Here is a 27388-nt window from a genome sequence, read left to right on the forward strand (position 1 = left end):
TACTTTGAAATAAAAAGTGCCCCATTGAACAATTAAACATTTTTATTAGAATATCAATAAAAAAGAAATGAGAATCTTGCATCCAACGGTGCACTGTGTTAAAATACTTTAACATAAATGTGGTTCATCGATACAATCTGGGCAATAGGTGGTCACCTTTTTGTCCGATTCTTAGCAATTTTTGATCCTCACTGTTTAACATTTTTTTATAACACTCTCTGCAAAATTTTCGTGCCAGGTACGCTTGCCCTTCTTTCTTCTGCACTTCCTGCCGCAATCTTTGTCGAATAAGTATATTTGACGGCTCTGGTGAATGTATAAGGTGCATTGCGAGTATCATTCTAAAATCTAATACCTTAATTTTTGTTTTTGTTGCTTGTTTATAGAGTATCATCGCGTTTTAAATTGATGTATTTAGCAATAACTTTAAAGCTAATTTTATGTACCACTTGAGGGTTCTTCTATGTGGCGTAGAATATGCTATCATTTGATCTGATAAATCTACAGCACAGTTTCCTCTGTTGTGATCTACCACTACCATTGGTTTATCACAAACATAATTTTTGTTGCGGACCTCCACCATTTCAGCCGAATGTTCCGTCGAAATCATGTCTCTCCGTCTTACTATTATAGAATGAACAAATACTGTTTTCTAATATCTTCTATACGTTTCAAGAATATATTCTGGACGTTTTGCTTACGACGAAATAACGAATGCGAATGGTTTGTTGAAATAAACCAAGCCTTGTTATAATATGTTGCTATCAACTGTTACCAAGGCACCACGGTGGTCACCCGTGACCACCAATAAGATAACCGGTCCATTGGGGAAGAACGTCGTCTTAAATCATCAATTTATTATTATTTTGCCTTTTGCTTTGAATAATAAACATGTGATTTCGGCGTGGCAGTCAAAGCGTTAGTGTGCGACAAGTGTGTCTCTCAAGCACCATCGATATACGGCGCTCTACTCCAAGTGTGTGTGTCTATCTCAATGAATGTTTTAAAAAATTCCACATATTGCTCAGTTATAATTAATATAAATATTCTGAGACGAATAAAGATTGTTTTGAATAACTTTAATATTATTATTTATACGTCATTATAGCATTTACAATCTGACACTTAAAAATTTGCAAGTCGAAGTATGATGAGAATAAGTTGGAGTTGCCAGTCGATATTCACAATTAAATGTCGCAGCATTAAGGGTTAGCTTACCTGCTACGAAAAAGTGAAAATCTGGCGCGGTATGTTTTAAATAGGATAAATATATCTTAAATGGTTGAATACGATTTTATTGGCAATAAGACATTTTACTTTTTAGAAGATCAACAGTTTTGCATTTAGGAACGAGATATTTGAGTCATACAGTTAATCTAAAAAAGGGATGAAAGCTTAACGTCATATACCTTAAACACGAATGCATGGGATTTTTTATTAGGCAAAAGGAATTTAGCTTTTTATGGCGTTAACATTTTGGTATTTGTGGATGAGATATTTGAGTCATGTAGCAATCAAATTCATCAGCTCTGTTACGATAAATTATAATAATATTGAGCAACTTTATAGATAATTTGGTTGATCGCTATAAACAGAATATGTCGCGTGTTTTTAAATTAATCTTTTCAATATGGTGTCCGAGAGTTTGAGATTAAAAGCAGAGCTATTTAAAGGAGAATATTGAAGTGATTTGATTCAATTGACTAGGATTGAACGGTAGAGTGATCAAGTAGAAATGAATCCCATCGCAAAGATGAAACTTCATCTCGATAAAGCATACAGACCTAAAACTTGCACGATATTGGATTCCTAGAAAACTGAATTAGGTTCCTCGATAGTCAGATGCAGATCCTGCGAAATTATCTCGGAATTTAATTCTCGTAGGAATATCATATTTCGCAAAATCCTCGGCTGTTATTAATTCGTTTGGCAAAGGAGGTACGAAATCGATTTCTCGACTACCGAAATCCTCGTTTCAAGATCTTTGCCAATGAGAAAGAGCATTGTTCTTCCCGTGGAGCATTTCACGATGCTGGATTTGATCGGTCGATGTATATGAGAATTTATTAACGTCCATTTTCTGTTTAATTACCCGCATGTGGCATGCACTGCCAAGACGTTCTTATGATCCCGACATGTTCTCCTTTGACTCTTCGGCATCGTTAAAGTTATTGGGCGGACAGAACTCGTGTTTGACACGGCAACGTCTTATTCGCCGCGTCTTCGTCGATTATCGATTCGCAATGGCGAAGGGAACCGCGAGAATTTGATTAGATCCATCGTCTGTGATTTGCTTCTGCCTCCAGCTTTCGATAAATTCAGTTCGGCTTTCAAGTTCTACTTCAAAAACTGGAATATTATATATCTATCATTACACTAACCGGTCGGCAATCAAACTGAGTGACTTCATTTTTGAAAAATTTGTCAATTTTAGTATCAGTTCGTAGAATCACAACGTACGATTAGCACTTGACTTCTCAGAAATCAAACGATTTATCTTGATGGAGTTGATCAATTCGACTTCTACTTGACTCGTATACTGCTTTAAGACCGGTTATTTTATCTTATAAAGCGTATATAATGCACCGACTCAACGAAAATTATCAGAGTCTCAAGGTGCTACCATTCCATTACGAACAATTACTTCCGAGCTGTTTATGTATTTAGCGAATTGTAACAGGCTGATTACATTCCTCGCGCCTAATCGTCGCGTATCGAGACCCGAATAGTCACATTTGCAAGTCAAATAAACGGAGCTGAGCACGTTTTCTATCGTATTTACGACGATCGCCGTTTATGACCGCCATTAATGTTCCACATCCAGTTCGCATCCTCGATTCTCAAACATTGACGACCCTCGATCTTAAGATACGTTCGAGATACGTCGGATAGAAAACTGGCGATTGAGTCGTTGGCGAGGAAAAGTATCATGTACCTGATCGGCGAGTTTCAATAAAAACGCAGAATCCTTCCACGCAGCTACGTAGAATCGGCTCGTTTGGGTGAATCGTTTGGTCGGATAATGCGCAGGTCGCGGAATTTTCTCGTCGCTACGGAGTCGACCACGGACAACGACGAAAGAAGACGCAAAAGAACGACGAAGATGAACATTCCGATAAGTTTCTTTCGTGGCTCGCCGCCCGACATTCCAAAGACCCGCGGTCGGACACTTTCTTAATCGTAGCCCGTTCGTTTGCATGGAAACAATTCGGCTACCGACTTAGGTGACTCGAGTGACATTCCCTCCAGCTAGGAAGGAAGAAAGAGAAGCGGCAGTGATCCATGGGACCCCATGAGTTCCACGGGTTTCAGGCGGCCCTGTGTGCACGTATACAGAGCCGCATATATGCGGGCCTTGGCACGGGGCCCAGTTGGGTGGTCCCATTCCGCTGACGCGTTCACAACACCCATCTCTCGCTATTATACCCCTTGGTGGCTCCCTTACTAAGGACCTTATTAAATATTGCTACACGCGAAATCTCATTCCATTACTGCCTCCCCTCCCCCTCCAACTGCCAAGCGGTGAGATTTGAATACCGGAATGTGCCGCTCTTTCCTACCACTCGTTAGATCCGCGTGAGAATTTTTGGCCTCCCTCGATCTCCTTCTCTTTACTTCCATTTAATCTCCGCATCTCTCTCTTTTATTCTCTTGTATTTTTTCCTTTTGTCGTCGTCGATCATTTCGTGCGATCGTATCGCGTGTCCTCCGATGTTTGCGATTTAAAGAGACTAACTAACGCGGTACTTTACACCAAGTTTTGTGTAGCGTAGCAAAAAGAATTTAACCGCTTCGAATCTGTTAAGATTCTCCGTATTTCTTGTTCCAGTAATGAGAATTTTAATCAAGATCGAAACGATCGATTATTTTTTAGTATATCAATGATTTTGCCAGTTGTTCTTCCACTTGATGCAAAATTAATTTCTTCCTTTTGAAAGTGTCGTTGTGTGATGATCGTGTACGAAAAAAGCGAACATCGCTGGTCAAGGAGGGATTGGTTGGGGATCCAACGCCATGTTCCCCGGCGGTCGGCAGGAATTAGACGGTTGGCATTTCTTTCAAGGCGCCGCACGTTATCGCGCACGTGTACGAGCCTTAAGTACTGCCGATTACGGGTAATAAAAGCGTTCGAGTGTCATCCGGGGAACGTACGGCAGTTCCCGCGCGAAACGACCACAAGAAACCAGCCGCGAAAACTCGGTGCGCCTCTCGTTTGATCGTCGTCCTCATTGTTTTCATCGTCGTCGTCGTCCGGCGTTGTGTACACGCATTACGCGATTCGAGTTCTTTTAGTTGGCCGCAGGTCAACGTGAGCTGACCGTTGGCTTCACGGTGGCCCCGATTCGCCTTCCGCGAAACCATTTTCATGATCGGAACGACACGCGCGTATTTTCGTGCTCGGCGAACCAATCACGCTTGCAATTCGTATCTGCGTCGCTTTTTCGAATTTTCACTGTCCTTCTTCACGAGTCGTCGAGTTAGTCCAAGTCTCGTCTGAATTTTGATTCTGAAGTAGTTAAAGCGTTACGGCTTAGGTGGTGTTACGAATTCCCAGTTTATAACGTCTTATAATTCCGAAGCTCATGGTATTTGGATTTACGTTTATTCACACTTTGTTTATTATTCCCACGAATGATATGCTACTGATGTTTCACACCAACTTTCTGAAACATCCGCTAGAAAATCTATAGAGTATCTCAGAAATTGTAACCTGTCAAAACCTCCAGCCAGTCTCGTGGACTGAAAATACAATATTCCAGCTGATTAATGACAAGGTTCACAGTGTATACGACTGTTCTTCCCTTGATAAGAAGAGCACCCCGGGTCTATGTATTTGAGATCGTGTCCCGGCATCGGTGACTCTGTAATGGGGTTAGATACGGTGGCCGCGTTGGCTAGGTTTCGCGCTGGGCGCTATCGTGACTCAGCAACCATCGCGATAGATCATCCCGTCGGTCCCATAAACAATAACTTACACTTCACCGATCTGTAAAGCGCGGTCAACACCCCCTCCTTCTCCCTATCCCTCCCCCTTTGTGTTTTACCTCCCCTATCGTGGCCAAGCCGCCCCCGCGATTTCTCAAGGTACACGCAACGTCTCGGCCAATTTTATTCCTCTTCTCTCTTCCAGAGAGAAGAAGAAAACTCTCTTGCTGCAGTACGGGCCCAGTGATAAGTGACTGACTTTCTGTATCTCGAAGGATCGCTATGTATTACGGGCTTCCACGAACATTTGTTCAGGAAGCACTCCGTAGGCATTCTGCCGCGACCGCGTATGATTTATCTATCAAAGAAATTGATTTTCTCTGCTCGGCGTGCTTTTTTCCTGCGATTTATCGCGCCGCCGCGAGAAGAATACACCAGCCGCGCTCTCTTGATTTCTCGATGAAAATTCGAAGTACACTCCGCCAGGTATCTATCATCGAGGGGGTTACGTCGGCCGGAGGGGTGTGATAAATGATTGTGACCCCGCGAGCCGCGATTACGATGACCGACCGTCCTTCCACAAAACGATGATTCGTATACTCTTCTAGTCTTATTATTCCATCGAAGAGATTTAGCCCGTAAACCCTGGTCTGTCTGTACGCGATACAATTATACGTCTCGTTATTTTATTCTTTGTGAAAAACGAAGAATAAAAGGAAAAATGAAAGTGAATCGTCGAATAGCTAGTTCGTCGTTTATGTACATCGAACAGGAATTTACACCAGGGGGGACAGCGCGTTTGCATACGACACCAAAGCGATTCGACATCGTACACGTGGATACTATTCACAATGAATTCCCGCGATCCGTTGCTAATTATAAGCACGACAGTGCAATCAGGAACAAAGAGCTCCTTGCCCTTGCCTCTCGCGGATCTTCTCGTTACTTTCTGCTCGCTAAGAGACGCGCGTATAACCAAGTGCTCGAGCGTGTACACACGTACATGCAGAATGACTTACGAGCCTTAGACTCGGTTCCTATACCGCCTTATAACTCAGAAACCGGCGATAAATCTGATTCACCGGGCTCCTTTTTACCTCCCCTCCATTTCCCCTTTTCTTCTCTCTGTCTCTCTTTATCTTTCAATTCGACCCTCTTCGTCGAGCCAAGTCTCCTCTGTCTCTCGGTTCTTTCTCTCTAGACCGCGCGAAAATAATAATCGCCATAAATTATCGGCGGAAATCGCGCTGGTTTTGCACGACCTCCTCGATGCACGCTCGCTTCGCTCGCAAACGCACCAGGCGATGCGCTTTCCGACGTATTAAACCCCTCTTGTGAAACGTCACCGAACGAGCTTTAATGGTTTCGCTACAACGTTCTCTTTGAGGACGCGTTGATTGTTGCACGCTCAGCGATCGCCGCCCCGACGACGAGCAAGCGCGCGCCATCGCGACGACACGCTTCGCCGAGAGCGATTTATTGTCTTGAACCGGCCGGTAAATATAAACGTTTTGCTCCGCCGATAGTACCAGGCCATTGGAAATACACTGGTCGAATTCCGAATAGAAAATTGTTTAGACGTTCGACATAGCTGTAACAGAGGGTTTTCGACTGTTGTTTAAATGAAACGATGAACGTTGTTAAAGGTTGGAGTTCATTTGCCAGACAAACTATCACGAGTTTCTTTAGAAAGCATTTATGCAATTAAGTACGGGTGAATACTTGTCTTTTGTTTGATATTTATTCCTGATATGTCATTCCTTTTATGTGGATGTGATGAATGTGTGATTCGACAGAACATAGGAAAATGATCGGATGATTCTTAAAATAGTGAATAAAACTAGCAGTTGTTACATATTTGTTATGTCACATTCGTCGTTTTAATTTATATATATCGTTAAAAATAAGATACGCAGTTCATTCCTTTCTTGAAATGTACCTACTTACCTAATTCTAAATTGTTACTACTCGACAAATGCCTACACTAAAGCTGCAAATATAATAATGTTTTTCTTTATATTTTTTGACTCAAAGTATTATATGCTAGACCATATTACATCCACTTACAATTACTCTAAATAAAAGATTCTAATTATTTGACTATTTTTATAAATTAAAAATTATCGACAATTTAATTGTCGACCCATCGTGTCTTGTTCGTTTACCGTATCATTAAAGATTATTATGTCGACTTCATGGTTGAGTAATATTTACGAGTTCCGTTTATAACAACTAACAAACTATAAATAGTCGTTGCAACTTCCTGTGTCTTCAAGGCTCGATTGCTGTATAATAGCAAAAGAGAACTACGAACCTGAATTGTCATTGTTAAAAATTAAAACTTAAGAGCTAAATTTTTACCTTGAACCTCGGTTAGAAAAATGTGGACACAGATGGGAATCCAGCTGTGAGTAAAAATAAAAAGAACATGAATTTCAAACAAACGTGTTACTCGCTATCGATCGTTCGTAGAAAGTACGATGTCCATAAAATTCAAATAGTCGAATACCAAATTCTATTCTGTATGGAACATATTTAACCGATTATCTGCGCAATCGACGTTTTTACGACTTCTTATGGAAATTTCTACGCCTTTCGTTCACACTTCATTCTGATTTTACCACAGCTAGGTGTCGATTATGTTGATTCTAATGTTGCGTGCGACCGATTACTAAATCAATAAAATAATTCGATAACAGAACGAAAACACATTTCTGATAAATTAAGAGCTAACGTTTAGAAGGTGAAAAGAATTAACTCTTTAGGACCGAAATTCTTTTTGTCCGAAAAAAATGATCTTCTATTAATTATTAATAGAAACATGTCTCTTCGTGTTCAGTAAAGAAGATGTAACGCATTAAAATTTGAAACTAAATTTGCCGAGAATACATACATTTATCGTGCAGTTAATCAATAATTAACTCTGTTGTGTCGTTTGGATCATTTTCAATTAAATCGTATCTTACGATAAAAAATGTTTTTAAAAATTAAAATTAAAATAAAAAATTAAAGTTAGAAATATTTTTTCGGTGGACATTAAAGCGAGAAAGAGACATAAAATATTCGTAGACCACAGCAAAATTAAGTATCGAATCGGCCGGAAACCACGTTCCGATTTACATTTCGATTCTATGTACATTTATTGAATTATATAGGTGTCATTTTCTTCCACAACGTTTCTCCATATTTTGCGCAACTTGAATGTTCGATTCTTCCTGAGCCTCTCAGGTTTTTCGACGAAGAACTTTTTAATGTGATCTTTCACGTCGACCAAATTCCTCAAAAACCGGAACGAATTGTAGCGGCACATGAGTCAGAGGACGATGCGAATCGAGAGCGACTCATGTTGTTGTTTTGCCCCGGGACATTGACATCGTCTTGACGTACACACGTGACGATAAACAAACTCAGGACAAAACAATGTCGCCACTACATTCAACCGCCAATCGAAGTTGAATTTAAACTTTTCGGTACTCCCCCGACCAGTATAAATAAACGAACACGATCGTTAAGAAATCAGTGGGTATCGAGCATTCTTATAGCGAATTAATATCGAGCAACACTGAGCGAACGACGACTAACTCTGTACTGCAAATAATTTTAAATACATTTGACTACGCCAAGTATCAACTCGTCTCGTTACTATATACACCAACACGTTTAATCGTACTCCACAGAACTTTCCGGACAATCCAATACAATGTTACGTAGGACACGAGTGTGAAGGAGTTAAAAATTTATTAGAAATTATTTTACCAAATTAGTATGCAAATAGAATTCCAAAACAATGTACGAAATCCACTTCGCGGTTTACGATTATTTTGACGATATATAAGTGTAAGGGTGGAAGAATTACCCTTGAGGGGTAGCATATTGTTTGGTGACCTCAAGATGAGTCCACGCGAACCCCAGCTCCAACAAATCCCGACAAATGGCCGGAAAAGTAAGTGTTATATCGTGATCCAACGTTATCGGTCTGTCTCACTGGTAACAGTCGGTTCGGGGGAAGGTGAACTGCCGTTGGAAGGTCGGATTCTGCGGATGAAATGCTTTCTATCCCTTGCGATTGTACATGGGTGCTGAGAAGGGTCGCACCCTCCACTGTTAACGCCGACCAGGGAGAAATGTTTGATTAAATAACCGCATCGATGAATAGAAACTAGCGATGAAGTGCATGACTTGTGCTTTCGAGGGGGTGCATTGCAATGAGCGACTCTAAGGGGAAGATACTTCCAAACATTTTATTCCATTCAGATCGTTCACATAAAAGACAGAAGAATGTTCTGTGTTTATTTCTCTTTGGTTAATTTAAACGTAGAAGTAGTAGGAAGAAAAAGTTTTACATCATGACGTTGATTGCTTTTAAAACGTAGAGCTTCCTCTGACACGAGCATCTTTGCTCCCTAAGATGATTCGACTTTGCCGCTTTTTCATTAACTGCCTTAAGAACCCCTTGACGTGAAACGAGGGTGGCTAATCTTCAGATTCCAACGACGTAAGTTTACTCGGTGTTCCGTGGAACATTCAAAACAATTTTCATTATACACAACACATCGTACAAAATTTCATGCCCTATTTTTCATTCTCAGTTATTAAATCCTACTCAATGATATACACATGCCGTTTAAATATACGATAAATGACAGTCGTAGCCCGACTCCCATAATCTGAAGCGGTTGAACGATGAGATCAGTTAATCAAAATTGTGGTTTGCCCAATGGAAACCGAAAACGATCAGGTGTCAAATTCGGTGAAAGCGTGCGCGTTGTCATTCCTGAATGATCGTTAATTATGCGGCAATGATTCGTCGGAGGCAGGAACGAAAACGTTGTTAATTTCCATTCATCGACAATGTGACATAGTAGGTAGTGTTAGCAAGAAAGTACCGCAAAATAAAATTGCATCCCAGCCCCTAGCTAGCGGCGGGCCAACATTTAACTTTAGTAACTCGCGCAAGCAGTTTTTACGAGCGGTACGTGTCTATTAGTCTCATTACCAGCCCTTCGCAACAGACCCCGCTGGCGCGGACAACCCTCTTGGGGCGGAAAACGACGCCACCCGTTATATTGCAGGCTGTTACGCTCCACCCTCTACACGAAGCGCGAATAACTAAGCCGAAGAAAAGCAGCTTTTGTCCACTCCTTTCCCTGCACCTATTCATTGCGATCTAAAATCCATCCAATCTAGCGTTTAGAATGATTATCGAGGTCGCGTTATTAGTATTCTTCTAAGTCGTTTAGAAGTCACATAGAGTCTTCGAAATTACGTTATTTCTAGTCCAAATCATTTACAAGTCGCGCAAGAAAGTGTTTTCATTTTTTATTAAAGCTATTTAAAAGTTAGGTTGAACCTGTAGCGGCACATGAGTCATGGGACGATGCGAATCGAGATCGACTCATGTTGTTGTTTTGCCTCGGGGCATTGACACCGTCTCCATGTACGAAATGTAATAATAAACAAACTCCGAACAAAACAATATCGTCGTTACGTGCAACCGTGAACCGGAGTCGAATACAAACTCTCCGGTACTCCCCTGGCCAGTGTAAATAAACGAACATGCTCTCTAGGACAGTCAGTGTCGAGTATATGGTAGTTCGTATTCAGTAATCATTACTCTGTATTCTATACTTGGAACAATTTTAAATACATCTGATTATATCAAGTATTAACTCGTTTCGTCATTTAAAACGACGCGTTTAACATCCACCGTAAATTAAATAAAATAATTCGTATACAAAATCATTTTAAAATGATAACGCACTGCAGTTACGATAGGTGTACTGATCATGGAGATTGTGTCACCGGAGTTCAAACACATCGAAAAGTCATGAATAGTCGTCGAGTAATGAATCGGAATGATATTTCAGCTTATTCTCCTTCTCGCAGTTCATGATTCAAGCCAAGCTTTATTCTCGCAGGCCATTAGTCTGGTGATTAATTAACGGATCCTGTAAATCAATTTTCTTGTAGAGATGTAAGTACGTCTTAGTCTTGGAGACTTGCCCGAACCTCTATTATCTTCTGTTGATTCGTCGACTTTTTAATTTCACCCGGCAACCGGCCTCGGGTAATTGCGTTTTGTTTTAGTGGCGAACTACTGCTGTTTCTTCGTCCAGAAATATGAACAGCCGTTTGAAGAAAAAGTCGGAAGAATTAAGATATTTCAAGAGAATTCTATTTCTCTCCTATTTTCTTGTTTATTATCTATGTAACAGAAAGCTAAAAAATCATTTTAAAAGATTCGTTGATTGTAAAACAATCAATCGAGTAGAAAAATATTGGAAATTGGAACAGGGGAAGGTTACTAATCTCCACTTTCGAATTTCCAGCGACGGGAGTACCAGCATTGTAAAGCTGACTCGCTGCTGCATGTTTATTTAACTGAAAGTAATTTGATCAAAAATTTAATCAAGTCGAATTTTTGAGCGGCACCTGAAAGCGTGACGAATCAGTCACGCCAGGCCAATAAAACTTGAAAGTATTCCCTCTCTCGCTTCGTAGTGTCGTCTCTTCGTCTCGCGTTTATGGCAACCCCCTCCCTACCCCCCGTAGACAATTTTCGTCTCTGAACTCGACTCTCGGCATCAGTTCCATTTTCAGGCCGGCAAAAATCGTTTAATTTTGAAATAAGTGAATTACACGACTTTAACCTAAATTAATTTAATTGTCGAGACGCGTTATGTGCAAAGCAGGTTCGTTTAAAAGAAGAGGAAGATTCGATGGAAAGCGAACGCTTTCCAAATTTTTTCGATCGAGAAAGCACCGCATGTCGAAATGACGGGTCAAAAAGTTAAGCGAGTAAAAAAGAATTCAAAGGGAAGGCAGAAGATGAATTGAAAAGAACCATAAAAGTTTTATCGTAAATCGACCATTCGTATGAAGAGAGAGCACGGTTTTTCGTACGCGTTAAACGAAAGACCATCGACTGGACTGAGATAATGATTTTTTCTCTCGCGCCATTGGTTAGGCGGATGGCGAAGGGGTCCTTCGTTTGATAAGGGTGGAAAACAGTCGTCGACGAAGTGGTACTCTTGCGTGATAATTGCTGCGAACTATTTCAATCGGTTGGTACCCTCGCTTCTCGTAAAAGCGTCACGGATAAAAGGTAAAAGAAAAAGGAAAGTGAGCACCATCAGAGAAATGGTGAGAGGGGTGAAAAAGAATATTAGCATGCTACTCGACGAGCTTTCCACGAAGCTGCGTTCCCATCCCTAGCGGACAGTTTTCGCGAAAAGTTACAGACGGTAAAAGGCAGACTCGGGCGACGATAGCAAGAAAGGAAGAAATTAAAGCGAAGGAAGAGGGAGGAAAGGAGTGCAAAAATGAGAAAGGATGGGGTGAGAAGGGGAGAGAAAGAAAAACTGGCGAAGGATTCGGCTCGATTACGGGCCGTATTCTTTTAATTACCAGAGTCCTTTGGGGCAACGAAACGAAACGTTTCCCTTTTAATTGCGCGCTCCGGCCTGTACATTCCACGATCGTTCTCTCAAAGAATTTAATTACCGGCGCGTATGGCAGGTATCCACGCTCCGCCACCCCGTCGCGTCGCTGCTCTATCTACCCGACGGTGCTGCAATTACGCATGAAATGGATACGACATAAAGCTTTATTTAGGACCAACCTAGGATCATTACCATTTTTCCCTTTTCTCCGTGCGTTTTTCTCTCCGTCTATCGTCCTCGTGTCTGACATTCTTCGACATAGTTTAAGACCACGTATTAAGATTACGTATCTCGCCGAGTACAGGGTTACAGTGTAACAATGCGCGCCGTTACAATCGCGAGCAGCACCTGTTCCGCGTAAGAGCCGCGCAAGACTTGGTTCTCTCTTTCTCTCTCTTTCACTCTTACTCTCAGCTCATGGATGCCATGTGAACGCGCTGTTTATGCGCAGCGGTTTCTTTCCCGCTTTGCAGCTCGAGAACCATTCGAACGATCGCGATCGACGACCAGAGGGGAGAACAAGCTCGGTAAAAACTTAATTGTTCCGCTAAAAGGTAAATTATCGCGGATCTCCAACCAAATCCACTTACGGATTTCAATTGAATCCACGGTGTTATACGAGTTTTTCCATTGATGCGCGAGAAACTTAAGAAAGTTGTCGGTAACTATGAAACCACGCGAACTCAGACTGGACACGAATACTCGGCAAAGAATCACGGAGGTATGTATATGCGACGACGTATCAACGTGGCAAATGGCTATTTGGTAGCTGGAAATGAAGAATGGAAAACCACTGGCAACCTCGCGGGGGTAAACTCGCGGAACCGTTCGTTAACCGATAATTAAGAATTGACGAAAATGGAGAGAAGGAAATACGAACATCAGGAAGCCTGCAGAAGCTTTCTCGCATCAGAATATACCAGTTGCAGCGATGGAGCGCGGTCCACTTTGCGGCCACAGACCGGCAGAGGGAAGAGGGGGATGGCAATCGGTCACTGATTTGGTCAGATCCATAAGGAGCGTGCATAGCGAGGAGCATTAATGACCCGACAAGCATTCCTTGCCCAGATGCCCGATCCTCTCTCGCCTCGTCCCTTTAAGATTCTTCTCTTTCCATCCACCTCGTGGTTTCCTCTCCTTTTCTTCGCTTTATTCTCCTCTCCCACTTTCCTTCTCTTTCCTTCCCCTTTTTGTGTCGTTCTGTCTCTCCATCGGCTCTGTCTCTTCCTCTCTGACGATCCTCTTCCTCTTCTTCTCTTTCTCCTCTGGTTCTCTCCCGCTTCAGAAGTCTCGCGCGATCGCGTTGGGTGGTCTCTCTACTCTTACCGACTCTTGGTCCCATATAGCCGAGAGACGTGCGCACGTTCTACCATGTTCGGGACCTTCACGACAGACAACCGAAAGCAAACCTTTATGCCCTTATACCTTAAACGCGAGGCGCTCACGTACCGTAGCTAGCTAACTCGCGACAAAGCGCAAGGGAACGCGTGGGGGGCCGAGGTAACCAGATGCGTTCGCGTATTTCTTCGCACCACCCGTACACCCCACTTTCACGCTGTCTTTTTCCGTTTTTCATCGAACTGTCGGATGTGGACGAGAAACGCCGCTTGTATCGTCTCACTGTTTTGCAACAGGGACTATTTACCTTCCGTTTCGTCTTCAGAACCAAATTTTTAACAAGTAATGGCAGTTTGATCATTGAGTTCGGGGTTCTTTATTAGCTGATTGAATTTTAACTCATTAACGATGAATTCCGAATGAACGATTTAGAAAATAATTACATATCCCTCTATCCTCAGGATTATTGCATTTCTGGTATTAAATATTTTGTAGACAATAAGTATTTTATTTGTAGCATTATAGCTTGCGACTTGGTCAACTCATTATGCGAAAAATGCATCGTTATCGTGATAATCAACTAATTTCATCAAATTAAAAAGTATTTTAATTTCGAGTGTTGTAAGAGCCATGTGAACAAAGAATTAACTTTCTATTGGTAGAACCGAATGGGAACGACAGAGTGGGAAAAAAATCAGGCAAAACTCTTAATTAATTACAAAGTTGGACTGGTGGTTATCTTCGTTTCGTTTCCGGACAGCACGGTCGCAATGCGGATCCGCCGAAAGATGCGCTCCTCGGCCCGTAACGCGTAATTGGCCGGGCTGTGAACGCGACATTAGATCCTCGTTATCCTAACGAGCTGAAATAGCACGCGGCTCTCGAGAAGAGTGGCTCGATGAAAATTCGCGGAGCCTGCACACACAGCCATCGAGCAACCGAGCAATCTGCCTGCATCCTTTGCTCTATTTTTCCAGAAAGATTTAGAGTGTCCAAAAACGAAAGAATCGGCCGATTAATCTGGCTGATCGTAGCGACGACTGATGAACGTTCCGTTTCGTCCTCATTCGTTCTACGAAATTTACACTGTCGCCTTTCGCAATTCAGGAGTTTAGTTTAAATGGTAGACGATGTAATTGAGAAAAAAGTGAAGAATGATTTCTTTAGCGGAAAAAATGTAGTTGAATCTTGTGCTGTATATATCACAGATTTAAATATTGCGAGTATTATTTATTTTGACTGTTAGGGGTAACAAAAGACCGATTGTGGGTAAAAATTATTGATGAATTTAATTCAATAAAAATTATTGATGAATTTAATTCAATAAAAATTATTGATAAATTTAATTCAATAAAAATTATTAATACGCTAATAAACTTATTAATTTCGCTAAAGAGTTAAATCGTTTGCTTGTTTTTAGCTTTATTTTAACTGTGTTTGTCCTATATCCAAAATAATAGCAGATTTCCGTAAATCGATCTTTATATCAATTTTGAAGCTGTAAGAAAAACTATTTTTTTTACGAAAACCAAATGAAAATTTTTATGGATGCTTCTAACGTAAAACTAAGAATCTCCACTCCATTTTTGTAGCTGTTATATGAATAATTTACCGTCTCTATTTTTCAAATACGTTTTATTTGCCAATATTCTCGCAGAAGCTTGAAACAACTTAACAAATTACTTTACTCTTCTAACACGATCAAAGGAAATATCTCGACGCAGTAGGATGTTTAAAAGGATGCTCATGCATTGTGAGGAAAGAACTAAGACGCAAAGGTCCCGAGAGATGACCCGCAAAGTATCCTGTATCGATAAATGTCGGAGACGAGAAAAATGCGTAATGTATCGTCGAAGATCGGCTTGACGAAGCGATTGGTTTCGGTGTCTGGATAACCGAAGGGGGCACAAACCGAGGGATGCAGTATTAAACCGATGCAAGTGACATTTTACGGACAAAGAGCTTTCTTCTGCCGCGTCGATGTACACGCATGCCAATAAAACGGTTACTACGTCGCTAACTTCCCGTCAAACGATTTTTCCTACTAAGAAAAACAGTCTAGCAACGATACAACCGGTACCAATGACCCTAACGACGCCCCGTCTCGCCATCTTCGCACCAACATCGCGTTTTCTTAACTTCCTAGTAAATCTTCCTACTAATTTTCGAATCCCGTACAAAACACGAACGATGTTCTTGCTTATATAGCCATCCTTTTCCTATACTTTATGACGAGACAATTACAACCTTTTCTTAAAGTAAGAATTATTTTTACTGAATCGTATCAATTTAAAATTGAAGTGTGGATAATAAGTAGACCAGAAATTTTAAAGCAACTTTATATTTCTATGACGATAATGGAATTTGAATAGAAGCTTTTGTCTCATACTAAATATTATAATTAGAATGCAAGTGTTTATGGACACTTGTATTTTATGAGCGCAAGTAAAAAGATATGTAGAACCTATACGGAGAATCATCTCAGCCATTAAATATCGTTACTGGAATACTATTAGATGTAGCTTATATATTCTATGAATTTTGTTATCTTTAAATTTCCCAAAATTTTTAAATGGATAAACATCCGCAGTCTGATGGAGGGTGATTAAAATTCATCGCTGTAACCGCAATGAATCTCGATCTTTCCTGGTCCAGGAATCTTTTAACGTTGCCGAAGAGCACGTGCGTAAGAGAAAAACGTCGCGACTCGTTACGACATAACTCATACGCGGCTCTTTCACGTCCATTGGCGGTGCTTGCGATGAGAGACACGCGTTCACAAAGCCTCTTTCTCTGCTCGTACGGGGTGATCTATTGGCGAGACATCTGCCGCCGTGTCGTCATAGAGACGACGCATTTACGGGCAGCTAAGTGGCCTTTACCCGCGGTTCCCGAAAGCGGCGCGATAAATTTCCCTTCGCCTCTCGCGCGGCCCGCCTTTAATTTGACGGGCCAGGCCTCGTTACACTCGTTAGCAGTCAGACCGAGAGGAAACCGAGTACTAACGTCTCTAGAGTATGGAGCACGCTTTTGATCCACCGTGAATCCAGGTGATCTCGTAACGCTGCGATTCTTGTCTCAGAATTTTCATTCCACGATTAATATTGTTTTGAATACAGTAGATTCCGTTTGAACCAGCCAAATCTTCATTAAGAAGAAGGCTATCGAATAACGACAAAGCATTTTCTAGCTCGTTCGTAAATACTCATAATATTTATCATAAGGAAAACTATAATTTAATGAAACAGTATAATTTTTTCATTTGATTCTGAATGTATACATTTTTACACTACTATAGTCTGTTGATACAGTCGAGTCGATCGAAATAAATAAAATTACATGATCAAATCGTTCCAGAGGAAACGAAGTTGAACTTCAAATCTCAGAATGTTATAGAGTAGAATTATGTTATTATTTAGTAGGTATAATTATAGAAAGTCCTCTCTGAAAAGGAAATATGTACATATAAATATTATACGAACAAACAATAAGTACACTTTTTGTTATACTAATCACTGTTATCGATATTCGTTCGTTCGAAAATATTACCTTTTAGAGATACCATCCCATGGGGTCCGATTAAGCATAAATCGTATTTGATTTTGAATAGAGAACCTTGACCTATGAAACTAATTAAAATTTCGTTCTTTATCATTGTCTGCGTTCGATGTATCGATTCATTGATCCTAATCACTCAACAATGTACGATTAATCAGTTTACCATTAATACTAGCAACGAATGAATTTTAGGATCTACAGCCAGCGTAAATCCAAGTTAACGTTGTTTTCCCAATTTCTGCAGTTAAACCATTGTACCACAGAAATACCGGAAGTAGCCACGAGCGCAGCCCTTACGTATTCTCTGATATTGTAATAAACATCCTGCTGAGGCGCCATTAATTGTAGATGTTCGCAAGGTGGTCACGAGCCGTGCAAGAAGGTGAAATTTAGTGAGCCACTCTTGGAACCGTAGAGACCCCTAATGGCCATTCCGATGACTATGGTTCTCGACCACAGTGGCAGTTCCCTTCCGCCATCCCTCTGGTCTCCTCCGTAGCCACCCACTCCTCACCCTATCCGCTTCCCCACAGGGTTTCTAACTCGTTTTCTCCACCCTGTACTCGGCCACTCTTGCACTCTGCTCTCTCCCCCCCCCCCTCTCTCGCTCTCTCTCTCTCTGCCGTATATGCAACGGCGTTCCAACAATTACGCATCGTCGCAGTTAAATACAATGGCCAGGACAACGACTCTGTAATTTATCCCCGGTTTGGGCCACCATCCCGTGCGTTCGTTTCACAACGTTGGAAGAGAACACCGCCAACGCTTCGTTCTTCCCTCTTTCTCCTGCCTCCACTCTTCCTGTGACCGCCTCTGCCAGGTCCTCGCGCCGTTTTGCCCCGCGAACAATTACCAACCCCCACGGTTCTCCGAGCTTAAATTAATGATAATTAATAATGGCGACTTGTATGGACGCCGTTCGTCAGACTTGAAATACGCGACCTCCGCGGCCTCACTCCCGTCTCGTTAGATATATTGGGAATATTAAAATTAATCTATTTCGCGTGGCATCGTAAAATGTTGAAATGACCATTATGAAAGCTGGAATTGTGCGAAAGTGTATTTTGTATTGTTCTTTTATTTTTATTCGGGTACTTTGCTCCGTAAAGGGATTTATGATACAATTGATATTTTTCGTTATAAGGCCAAGTCCGGGTTACAGATACCTCGTTTTGTGGCATAAAAACAAACCATTCTGTAATGTAATGCGTAGTTAATATTTTGTATACTTGCGCTTGGTAAATGAGCCGAATGGTCGGTGCTGTGAACTGGAAATGTTGATTAATTAACGAGGCACGAGTGTATTACAATTCGTTCAAAATAAATTAGAAGGATAAGATAAGATAATAATCCGAATGGAGGACTAAGTATAATAAAAGAAAGAGTCTTGTAATAAAAGTACGACGATGTTTCTCGCATTTAGTATATAGCAGACAATCGGTAAAATCGAATCTACCTTTAGTACACGAAAGTAGCGTAGCACGCAATTACGTGGGACAATGCAACGGGTTCACGATAGAATTACCAATTAGGGATCGTCACGTTCAAATACAATAGCCAACGACGACGACTCAGTAATTTATCCCCGGTTTCGGCTACCATCCGCATACATGTCCGTTTCCGTGTACCGGCAGACTGTGTGGTTGTGGATGCTGAACCTCATTGCCACCGATGCGTTCAAATTAATGACAATTAATAACATTCAACTTGTCCCTTTTATTCGACATCGGTTGTTAGATATATAAATTTCCTGCTTGTAGAACCTCAAATATATTAAACGTTGCTAGCTACTGGTGACAGAAGAGTAAGACTTACAGCAAAGAAATTAAAATGAAAGTAACGAGAAAAACAAGTCTTTATCTACGTGCGTACTAAATAGACGAATTTAGAAAGTCATTCATTTGCTGTAAATTTAGAATTGTATAAAAAATTATAAATTTTTATCACTCTGATAATTCCGATATATTAAATATAAAGAATGATTTTCTTTTGCAAAAACAATAAGAAATATTGCAATATAGCATAATTATTCTAATTGAAAATATCGCAACGCCACGCCGGACCACCTCGAATATTTTCATGTCGAAATTTATGGTAAAAAGTCCCGAATTCAAAATTCTCATTATAAAACATCAAATTATTTTCTTTTGCAAAAACAATAAGAAATATTGCAATATAGCACAATTATTCTAATTGAAAATATCGCAACGCCACACCGGATCATCTCGAATATTTTCATGTCGAAATTTATGGTAAAAAGTCCCGAATTCAAAACCTTTGTTATAAAACAATTGATGAACAATGGCATCGTACAATTAGAACATTGTACGGGGAGAGCAGCAAAACTGTCATTCGGTCTTCCGTGATTCTACGATTTATACGACGTCTTTATCATGATTTAGATCAAAAATGTCAAAAGGTACGTCGCTTTTATTGAGTTACATTTAAGTGACATAACAGCTTAACAGCGCATCAGGCAAGTACGTTAAGGTTGTGTGTTCCTTTGGTTCTTCCCTTATATTGGAGGTTCTTGTATTGGAATTTATTACCCCACGTAGTGGTGTATTGCCACTTCACCTAAAACTAAAAGATTGTTTACGTTTATTTCTTTTGTTAGAATGTAACACTACAAAAGACGAACCGATCGCGGCACGAAATCTTTGAAAGTAATAAAACAAGCAGCGGACGATGTAATAAACGGTAAAATAAAATTATGTAGAGTATCCTGGAAATATGATATTTGTAAGAATTCCTTCAAGAGATTTATTGCAAGATATAAAGAATATTCAGATAAAGTTTCTTTCGGATATGCATCGCCACGACAAATATTTTCGTTGAACAGGAAAACATTTTAACCGAGTATCTATTAAATAGATTTTATTATTTGTTTTCATTATAAAATGACGTTAGTAAGATAAGTATAAAGAAATAATGCCAGAGTGTTTAAAGAGATTATTTTTAGCTTTATTAATTTTTAGTTTAAACCAAAAAGCTCTGACTTATACGTATTTTTATTTTTTGTTCAAGCCAAATCTCTGTTCTGTATTTTCATTTCTTTATTTAAGAAATCATACCGTAATATTTTCTATCAATATTGTATACCAAAAAAAGTTTACTTAATAAATATTTGTTAATATGAAAGGAGTATTTTACCTATTTCTGAAGCAAAAAGCCCGTTTTATATCGACAAAGATTTAACGTTTACAAAAAGTGAGAGTATTAACCAACAAACTTTATAAAAATAAAGTATAATGGTATTAAATAATCAAATACTTGAATACAAGAAACAAATATATCTCTATATTGTTATTACAAAATTTTACATAAGTTTATACGAAAAGCGGTAGTTTGAGCCCCATCCTATTCTACGTAAAAATAAAAAAAAGGCATTTAGAAAATAATCAGAACCATAATTAAAACACAAACGTTATTAATTAAAGTAGAGATATCTGTAATGAAGAATAATAGGTTCTAAGGAAGGATAGCGATATTTTAATAGCAGCGAATGTATTAGACATTCTCTAAGGAAGAAAAAATGTACCTTCGTAAATCTGTTCGCGGGCAGCCACGTATGGCAGCTACTAACAGGTGCACATATCGCTTATCCCATGTCGATCGGCAGCGACATGTGCGCGAATGCGTTTGAGCTAGTCGCGCACTGTCATCCTCGCCACGTTCCATTTGTCGGTTGCGCTCGGAATACCGGGTGGCTCGTTAATTTAAGATCAATTATCGCGTCACGCCGCGCCGCACCGTTGCACTGAGAACGAGGCGCGTCCATGGCGACCATATACACAGACGACGTCTCTTCCACGATCCGCATACTTTTCGGCCACGTAAATTTTACTAATTGCTCTGGTCCGCTTTCATTTTGAAATCGTTCGACCATAAACGATCCTGTTTTTTCCTTTTTTTTTTTTTTTTTTTTTTTAATAATTATCCACTACGTAGAGTGGCAAACTATATTTAAATTCACATTCCGTTAGTAGAGGTGAATATTTATTTAATTAATTATTCCCAATATTGGAAGAGAAATTTTTCGTCATTATTAAAAACAGATTACGATGGAAAATAATATCTCAGATTTCTCTGTCGATCGTTTGAAGTTATAAAGTAAATCGGAAATCGTGCAAGATACCCAAGGACAGGAGAATAATGTAGAAACAGCTCGCATATATATATACATATATCTATTTAATTCGATTTAATCGGTGGCAACATGTAAGCGGGTTACATAGATTATATCGACCACATATTGTGAGACACCGGTATATATCTACCATATACGCATACTTTTCAAGTCTGTCTACACGAACATGAGATATAAGTATATTTAGAGAAAGATCTATATAGATCCTATGTAGACTCGTACGATAATTAGGAATATACAGTGTGAGATCGTTTCTGTATTCACGCGACCGTGTGCAGCTCCGCACATATACAATAATATAATCTTCGCGCGGCAATTAAGGATTATCTCGTATCATACATATACACATTACGATCACTTGTATTTACAATTATGTACAAGGCAAATAAATAATTTAAGCGTCTAATCGATAAGGATCGTACCGAAGTCAGTGTACTAGAATCGTATCTATGCCGATATACGTACATATAGTCGATAAATATAAAGATTCAGTCTGCGGCCATACGATCATACGAAAAACGAACGCCAATCTTGCTCCACTTTTCTCTCTCTCTCTCTCTCTCTTTCTCCCTCTTTGTCTGTCTTTCTGGTATATAAATCGCTCAAGATTTCACCGTTTTAAGATTCATTGCTGCAGCTACATCTAAACTAGAGTAGAAAATTATTTGGTAATCGCTTAATGTAGCTATATAGAAGTAGATCAGGATCCTATCGCTCTGACCGACGATAAATATTGTCGTGGACCGTTTAAAATATCTTGAAACACGTGTTTCCTACCTCCATTTCAGTTAAACTCTTCCGTAAGAAATTCGACGACTTTAGAACACGCAATCGTTTTCGAATCGTCCTCTCCAAACATTTTTAACTACTTCCGTCGGGTTAGAACGTTGGTGTAAAGTGGCGAGCAGATTGTTCGGTTATCGTACAAGGGAAATTTCTCACGGGTACAACAACAACCTTTTTGACGACACGTTACTCGTCATTAGTGCGAATGATTGCTTCCAGTCACGATTTCCTCGCCGTCCTCGTCAACGGGCACCGTCGAATGATTGTACAGACCTTGGGCCATCAATTGAAGAGCTAGCGGATTTTTCTGGCCGCTGGCCTTCTTGATTTTTGCCCTTTTGTTCTGGAACCAGATCTTGATCTGCGCCTCGTTTAAGCCCAGATCTCGAGAGAGCTGCTGCCGCCTTCTCTCGGTTAGGTATCGATTTTCCGTGAATTCCCTCTTCAGCCTAGCCAGTTGCTCCGCGCTGAATGCGGTCCGTGGTCTTTTCTCTTCCGGCGACCCGCTCTTTCCGTTGTTTTGCGATCGTTTCACTCTCCTTGTTCGTGGCCCTGAAACGAAACGGTTAATTGCTCGTTAATTTTAATTCCATTCGATAGCATGATTGTTTTGAATTTTCATTAAGCTATACGTAAACCATACGAACATTAACATTTTGTTTCAAATTTTTATTCAGCTGTAAATAAACTCACTCGAATTATCATATAATGGAATTTCCGACGCCAAACTCGCTCGAGTTGTACGGTAAATCGTGTTTCAATAAGCGACGCAATCGCGTTGATTACCAGAAGCTCGCACGTCGAAGAAATCGGTCATTCGCTAGAGAATTTTGACTAGTCTTCCGTTGGACAGATACGTAGAGAGTAATAAAGCAGGAGAGAATAAATTCTTGTTAGACTTTTAGATCGGAGATTATAATTTCATGTCACGTGTAAATTAATCTAACGATCTAACCCGCTATCGTGTTTTTGGAACGTTTAGAAGAATTATTGAAAGCACTGCTGACAGCTATTGAATATTCATAAGGCAACTTATCAATAAATACTACATTAACAGGAGAGTGAACTAAAATTCCTAGTAAAACAAATCATTTAAGCATTTAGATTTCTTTAAAGGAACAGAAATACGTGTTTTCAAAGTTATCCAGCAAAGTCTCTAATGAATTGCCTTCAAAATTTTAGCACTAATATGTTGACTAACCTTTTTCAACTCATTCGTTAATCAAAGATTTCTACAATCACAAAGTTGAAAGTTAATAAAGACAAATCAATTTCAGTCAAATCAGTGTCAAACCTTACGCTCTTAACGTTAGAACTACCGATAGTTAATACGAAGCTATTTCTACCAAAACTAATGAAAATGACTGGTCTTTAAAAAATACGTAAAATAGAATATTTTTATATTTATTGATTCATTACTATCTTACAGAAGGAATTCCATATTATGTAGTACATTTTTGGTATTATGAATCCATCAGGGACCATAATCCCTAAACGAGGGTTGACATAATTATAAAATTGTAGGATTAGTCATTTTGACTGGTGTGATATTTCTAGTGTTAACATCTAGCGATCTAACGATCGATCGGGAATTTTCCTGATAACTGACATCATCATATCGAATGATACGCGGTAAAAATTTAAAAAATGTGTGGAAAGTTGTAGAAAACGAGGAAACTGGTTAATTGGGATTCGATAAAGATATTGTAGGATCCTTTTACACTTTGACAAGCACCAGTCGTTTTGATTGGTATTGGTATAAGTAGCCTTGATACAAAATTATTTTCAGTTTGAATACACAAAAAATAAAATAATATTCATTATATTGTTCTTTTAATAAAATTGTAAAACCAGTCGATTTGACCTGTGTGATAATTTTAGTGTTAAATACAATTTATTTCTAACAGTAGCCAACGAAATAACGTCTAAAAAATGTATCTAAAATACATAAATAAAAGCAAATTGTTACCTATATTCAAGAAATTAAAAATTCAAGCTACGAGTTAACTCATTTTCCTACATTAAAGTCTACCATCTTTTCGATAGAATTTCTAAATAAAAAGATTATTGGACATATTCAAAAAACTGAGAATCCGAGTGGCGTGTTAATTCATCTTACCATGTTAACATTTACTAGAAATTGTTCTGCTGAAAAGTTTTGTGGACCAAGTAACGAGTTAACTCGTTGCTGCGTATTAACATCAAACATCGTTCCGATAAAATTCCCAAATAAACCAACTGTTTGACCGAAAAACGTACGAATGTTAACAAGTGAACACGTGTTCTCGTGTTAATATTTTGTTTCATCCCATTGAAACCGTCAAGCAGGGGGAAATAAAAAAAATTGCCGAGCCAACTAGTCTTCAAAGTTTAACATATTATGCTTCCGTCGATTTCCTCAAAGTATCTCAACTAATATCACTCGAATTCGAAGTTACATGCATGCAACGATAAACACCAGCTAAAGTAGCTCGATTAAAATCTACCATCGGCCATCGATCACTCTTTAGCGTCGAACACCATTTAATTAACCGCAGAACCAGCCGGTATCAAGAAACGGAACATCGATCACGATTTACGGTAATTAGTAACCGCGATTATCGGGTGGTAGGGTCGCGGACCACCCTGTTCACTAGATAGAAGTCGCATATCTGGGACACGATGGTCGCAGATGGTAGATCGCGGTTATAAGTTCAGAAGAACCAAGAGTTCTGTGAACTGACACAGGTGGTGTATTCAAAGCGGTACGTTCACCCTGAGCTGAAACTGCAATTATACATAAAGTATGCAGTCCGGTAGTTCGGTACCGATCGGTTCCTTCTAAGACTAGGTCTAAACTAGTATTTCTTTATAGAGTCCGATCGCGTTACACCGGAGGAGATTGTAATTAGGGAACTTTATGTAGCGTTTTCCACAACGTGCCGGGAAACGCGCGTTCATTTACATAGAAACTGGTTTGCAGATGTAACGGTCACCGAACGTAAATTGATTAAGCCGATACACAGAGAAATAGTGGTACCAGAGTGGCGAGCTATGGCTGGCTAGTTGCGTTCCTCCGCTTCCGTGATACCCACGATTAACTGAGATATATCTCTCTCGATACAGATTGGGTCGTGGGATCTTGATTAATCTTGCGTATTAATCCCAGTGGGACCACCCTGTCATCTATCAGTTTCGCGTCTCGCGTATATTAAAGTCACCTATTAATTGTTCTCATACTTGAATCGATGTGATCAATGGTAAAATCTTTTATCGTTAGCAATATTATTAAATATTATCGTTGCTGATAAAATCGAAGAACTGAACGAACGTACAAAAGTTATTTACGTACGATCTTATAAATTCTTAGAAGTTATTCGAATTGTAAATTTCGTTTTGGAAGGCCATTCGTGCGAAATCAACGTTGTTACATTTTATATTTCAATGAAATTGTTATGAAAAATATCTTTACAATGCTTATGTATTTGTGTGAATATGAAAGTTTGTTTTCAGAAAATTCAGATTCGAAATAACTGACAAACCTACCGGATGAAGGTCTGTCCGAGTATCTGGTACAATAAACCCACGCAGGCCAAGGACTCTGTCCGTTGAGTCCAGTTTGGTTGGTGGTGGTGCTGTTCGCATTTCCGGCACTGCTGTCTCCACTTAAGGAGTCGCTGCCGATGGTAGAGGACGTGGAACCCAGGGAAGGTGCTCCAGTTACGGAACTTCCGGTGACGGAACTTCTACTACTCGCTAGGCTTTCGAGACTTCCGCTTCTGCTAAGACCGGTGTTCCTCTGAAGAGGTGACGTCAGCCCACAGTGAGAAGAAAACAGATCCCTTTCTCTGTGCACGGAAAAATTGCCAGGCTGAGGCCTCGTGGGCGACAATCGATTGGACGATAGAGTCAGATCACGTGGCAAAGAAAGAGGACTGTGACGAGGTATCGGAACTGGAATCGTCGTCGAGTGACCGGGCGCCAAAGTGGCTTGTTTTGGTGCTTTCGTGTTGAGAATCGCCTCTCGTCCAAAATCTGGTCTCAGAATGTTTACCACGCTGAATGTCAACGGTGCCTCGATGTCGTCTTTGTGATCTGGTTGCTGATCCTGGCGAGAAACCACGTGACTTTCGGGTGAACGCACTCGATGATGGTGATGATGATGATGATGATGATGATGATGATGGCTGCCAATTCCCAGTCGAAGACCGTACGCGGAATCCATTGTCACGAGAGCTACGCTCATCTTTCGATCTTCCGAATCGTCTGTCACGTATACGATTCAAATGTAAATGTCAGACGTGACGGTTGAACGGTGAAATTTCAACCGTAACGCTAACCCTCTGTCGTCATATTTGTGAAAGTGCACAGAGCCACACTTGTCGCGTATCTAGTCTGCCAGAGTTCAAAGTTCACTGGTTTAAGACACTGACTCACTGTTTCATATCTCGCTCGATAAAGTTTCCCTTAGGATCACCGCACGCGTCACTGTACTTTCTTCACTGATCATTCATTGATCACATTCGGCCGTTCGTGCCGCTTACAACGTCTTAAAACTTCTGTTGCCGCGTATTGCGTAATATTGATCGGTGGATGTTGCGTGGTATTGCGCGCTCACGTGACAGGCTCATCTAGCCGCGAACATTGTCGCGTCGAACGTTGCTGTTGTCCGAAGCGAGATGAAAGGTTCGACTCTGGATCAGCTCCAAGAGCTGCGAGTCTCCTTAGTATTGGCTTTTCTCGAGGTTTCCGAGGACTCGAGCGAGTGCTGTGACGGGTCTGACTGGCTGTCCATCCGTCGCTCAGTGATGTCTAAACTAGGGGACCTGTGGTCCCTACTTACCGCTTTCCCCTCCGACCCCCTCGCCCCTTCACTCCTCCTACGCCCCAGTCTGGAGTGCAGTGCACTAGACACCCTCGATTGTATCTCTATTAACTCTTCAGTCACAAGCTCCGCCCACTGGCGTAAGGTCTACCCTACTCCCCTCCGTTTGCTCGCCCCCCTCCACCAGCAGTGGTACGGAGAGTAGGGAGCCGGAGTTCACCACGATCGATGCCACTGCATCGTTCCAGTCTCGTTTCAACGGCGACCAGATTTTTGTCTTACTTATAACCGTTTTTTTCCTTCTCTTCTACGTATAGCTACTTCGGGAAAAATATGTTGTCAAGTTCTTCCGAGGCACGACTTTCCTTCTACGTCGATGAAATA

The 27388-nt window shown here is 40.4% G+C and overlaps 1 protein-coding gene and 1 long non-coding RNA gene across 3 annotated transcripts in view; both read right to left on the reverse strand.

The window, feature by feature from the left end:
- The window catches only part of LOC126919458 (uncharacterized), a 251512-nt gene that overhangs the window by 129899 nt on the left and 94225 nt on the right, over nucleotides 1–27388 (reverse strand). The window lies entirely within an intron of this gene.
- Nucleotides 21440–27096, reverse strand: LOC126919429 (homeobox protein engrailed-1a-like). The gene is made up of 2 exons (XM_050728732.1): nucleotides 25726–27096; nucleotides 21440–22752 (listed from the first exon to the last, which is right to left on the reverse strand). The coding sequence occupies exons 1-2, from the start codon at nucleotides 26423–26425 to the stop codon at nucleotides 22397–22399; spliced, it is 1056 nt and encodes a 351-aa protein (XP_050584689.1). The 5' UTR covers nucleotides 26426–27096; the 3' UTR covers nucleotides 21440–22396.

Source organism: Bombus affinis, chromosome 8, assembly GCF_024516045.1.
Source record: "Bombus affinis isolate iyBomAffi1 chromosome 8, iyBomAffi1.2, whole genome shotgun sequence".
In the NCBI taxonomy this organism is placed as follows: Eukaryota; Metazoa; Arthropoda; class Insecta; order Hymenoptera; family Apidae; genus Bombus; species Bombus affinis.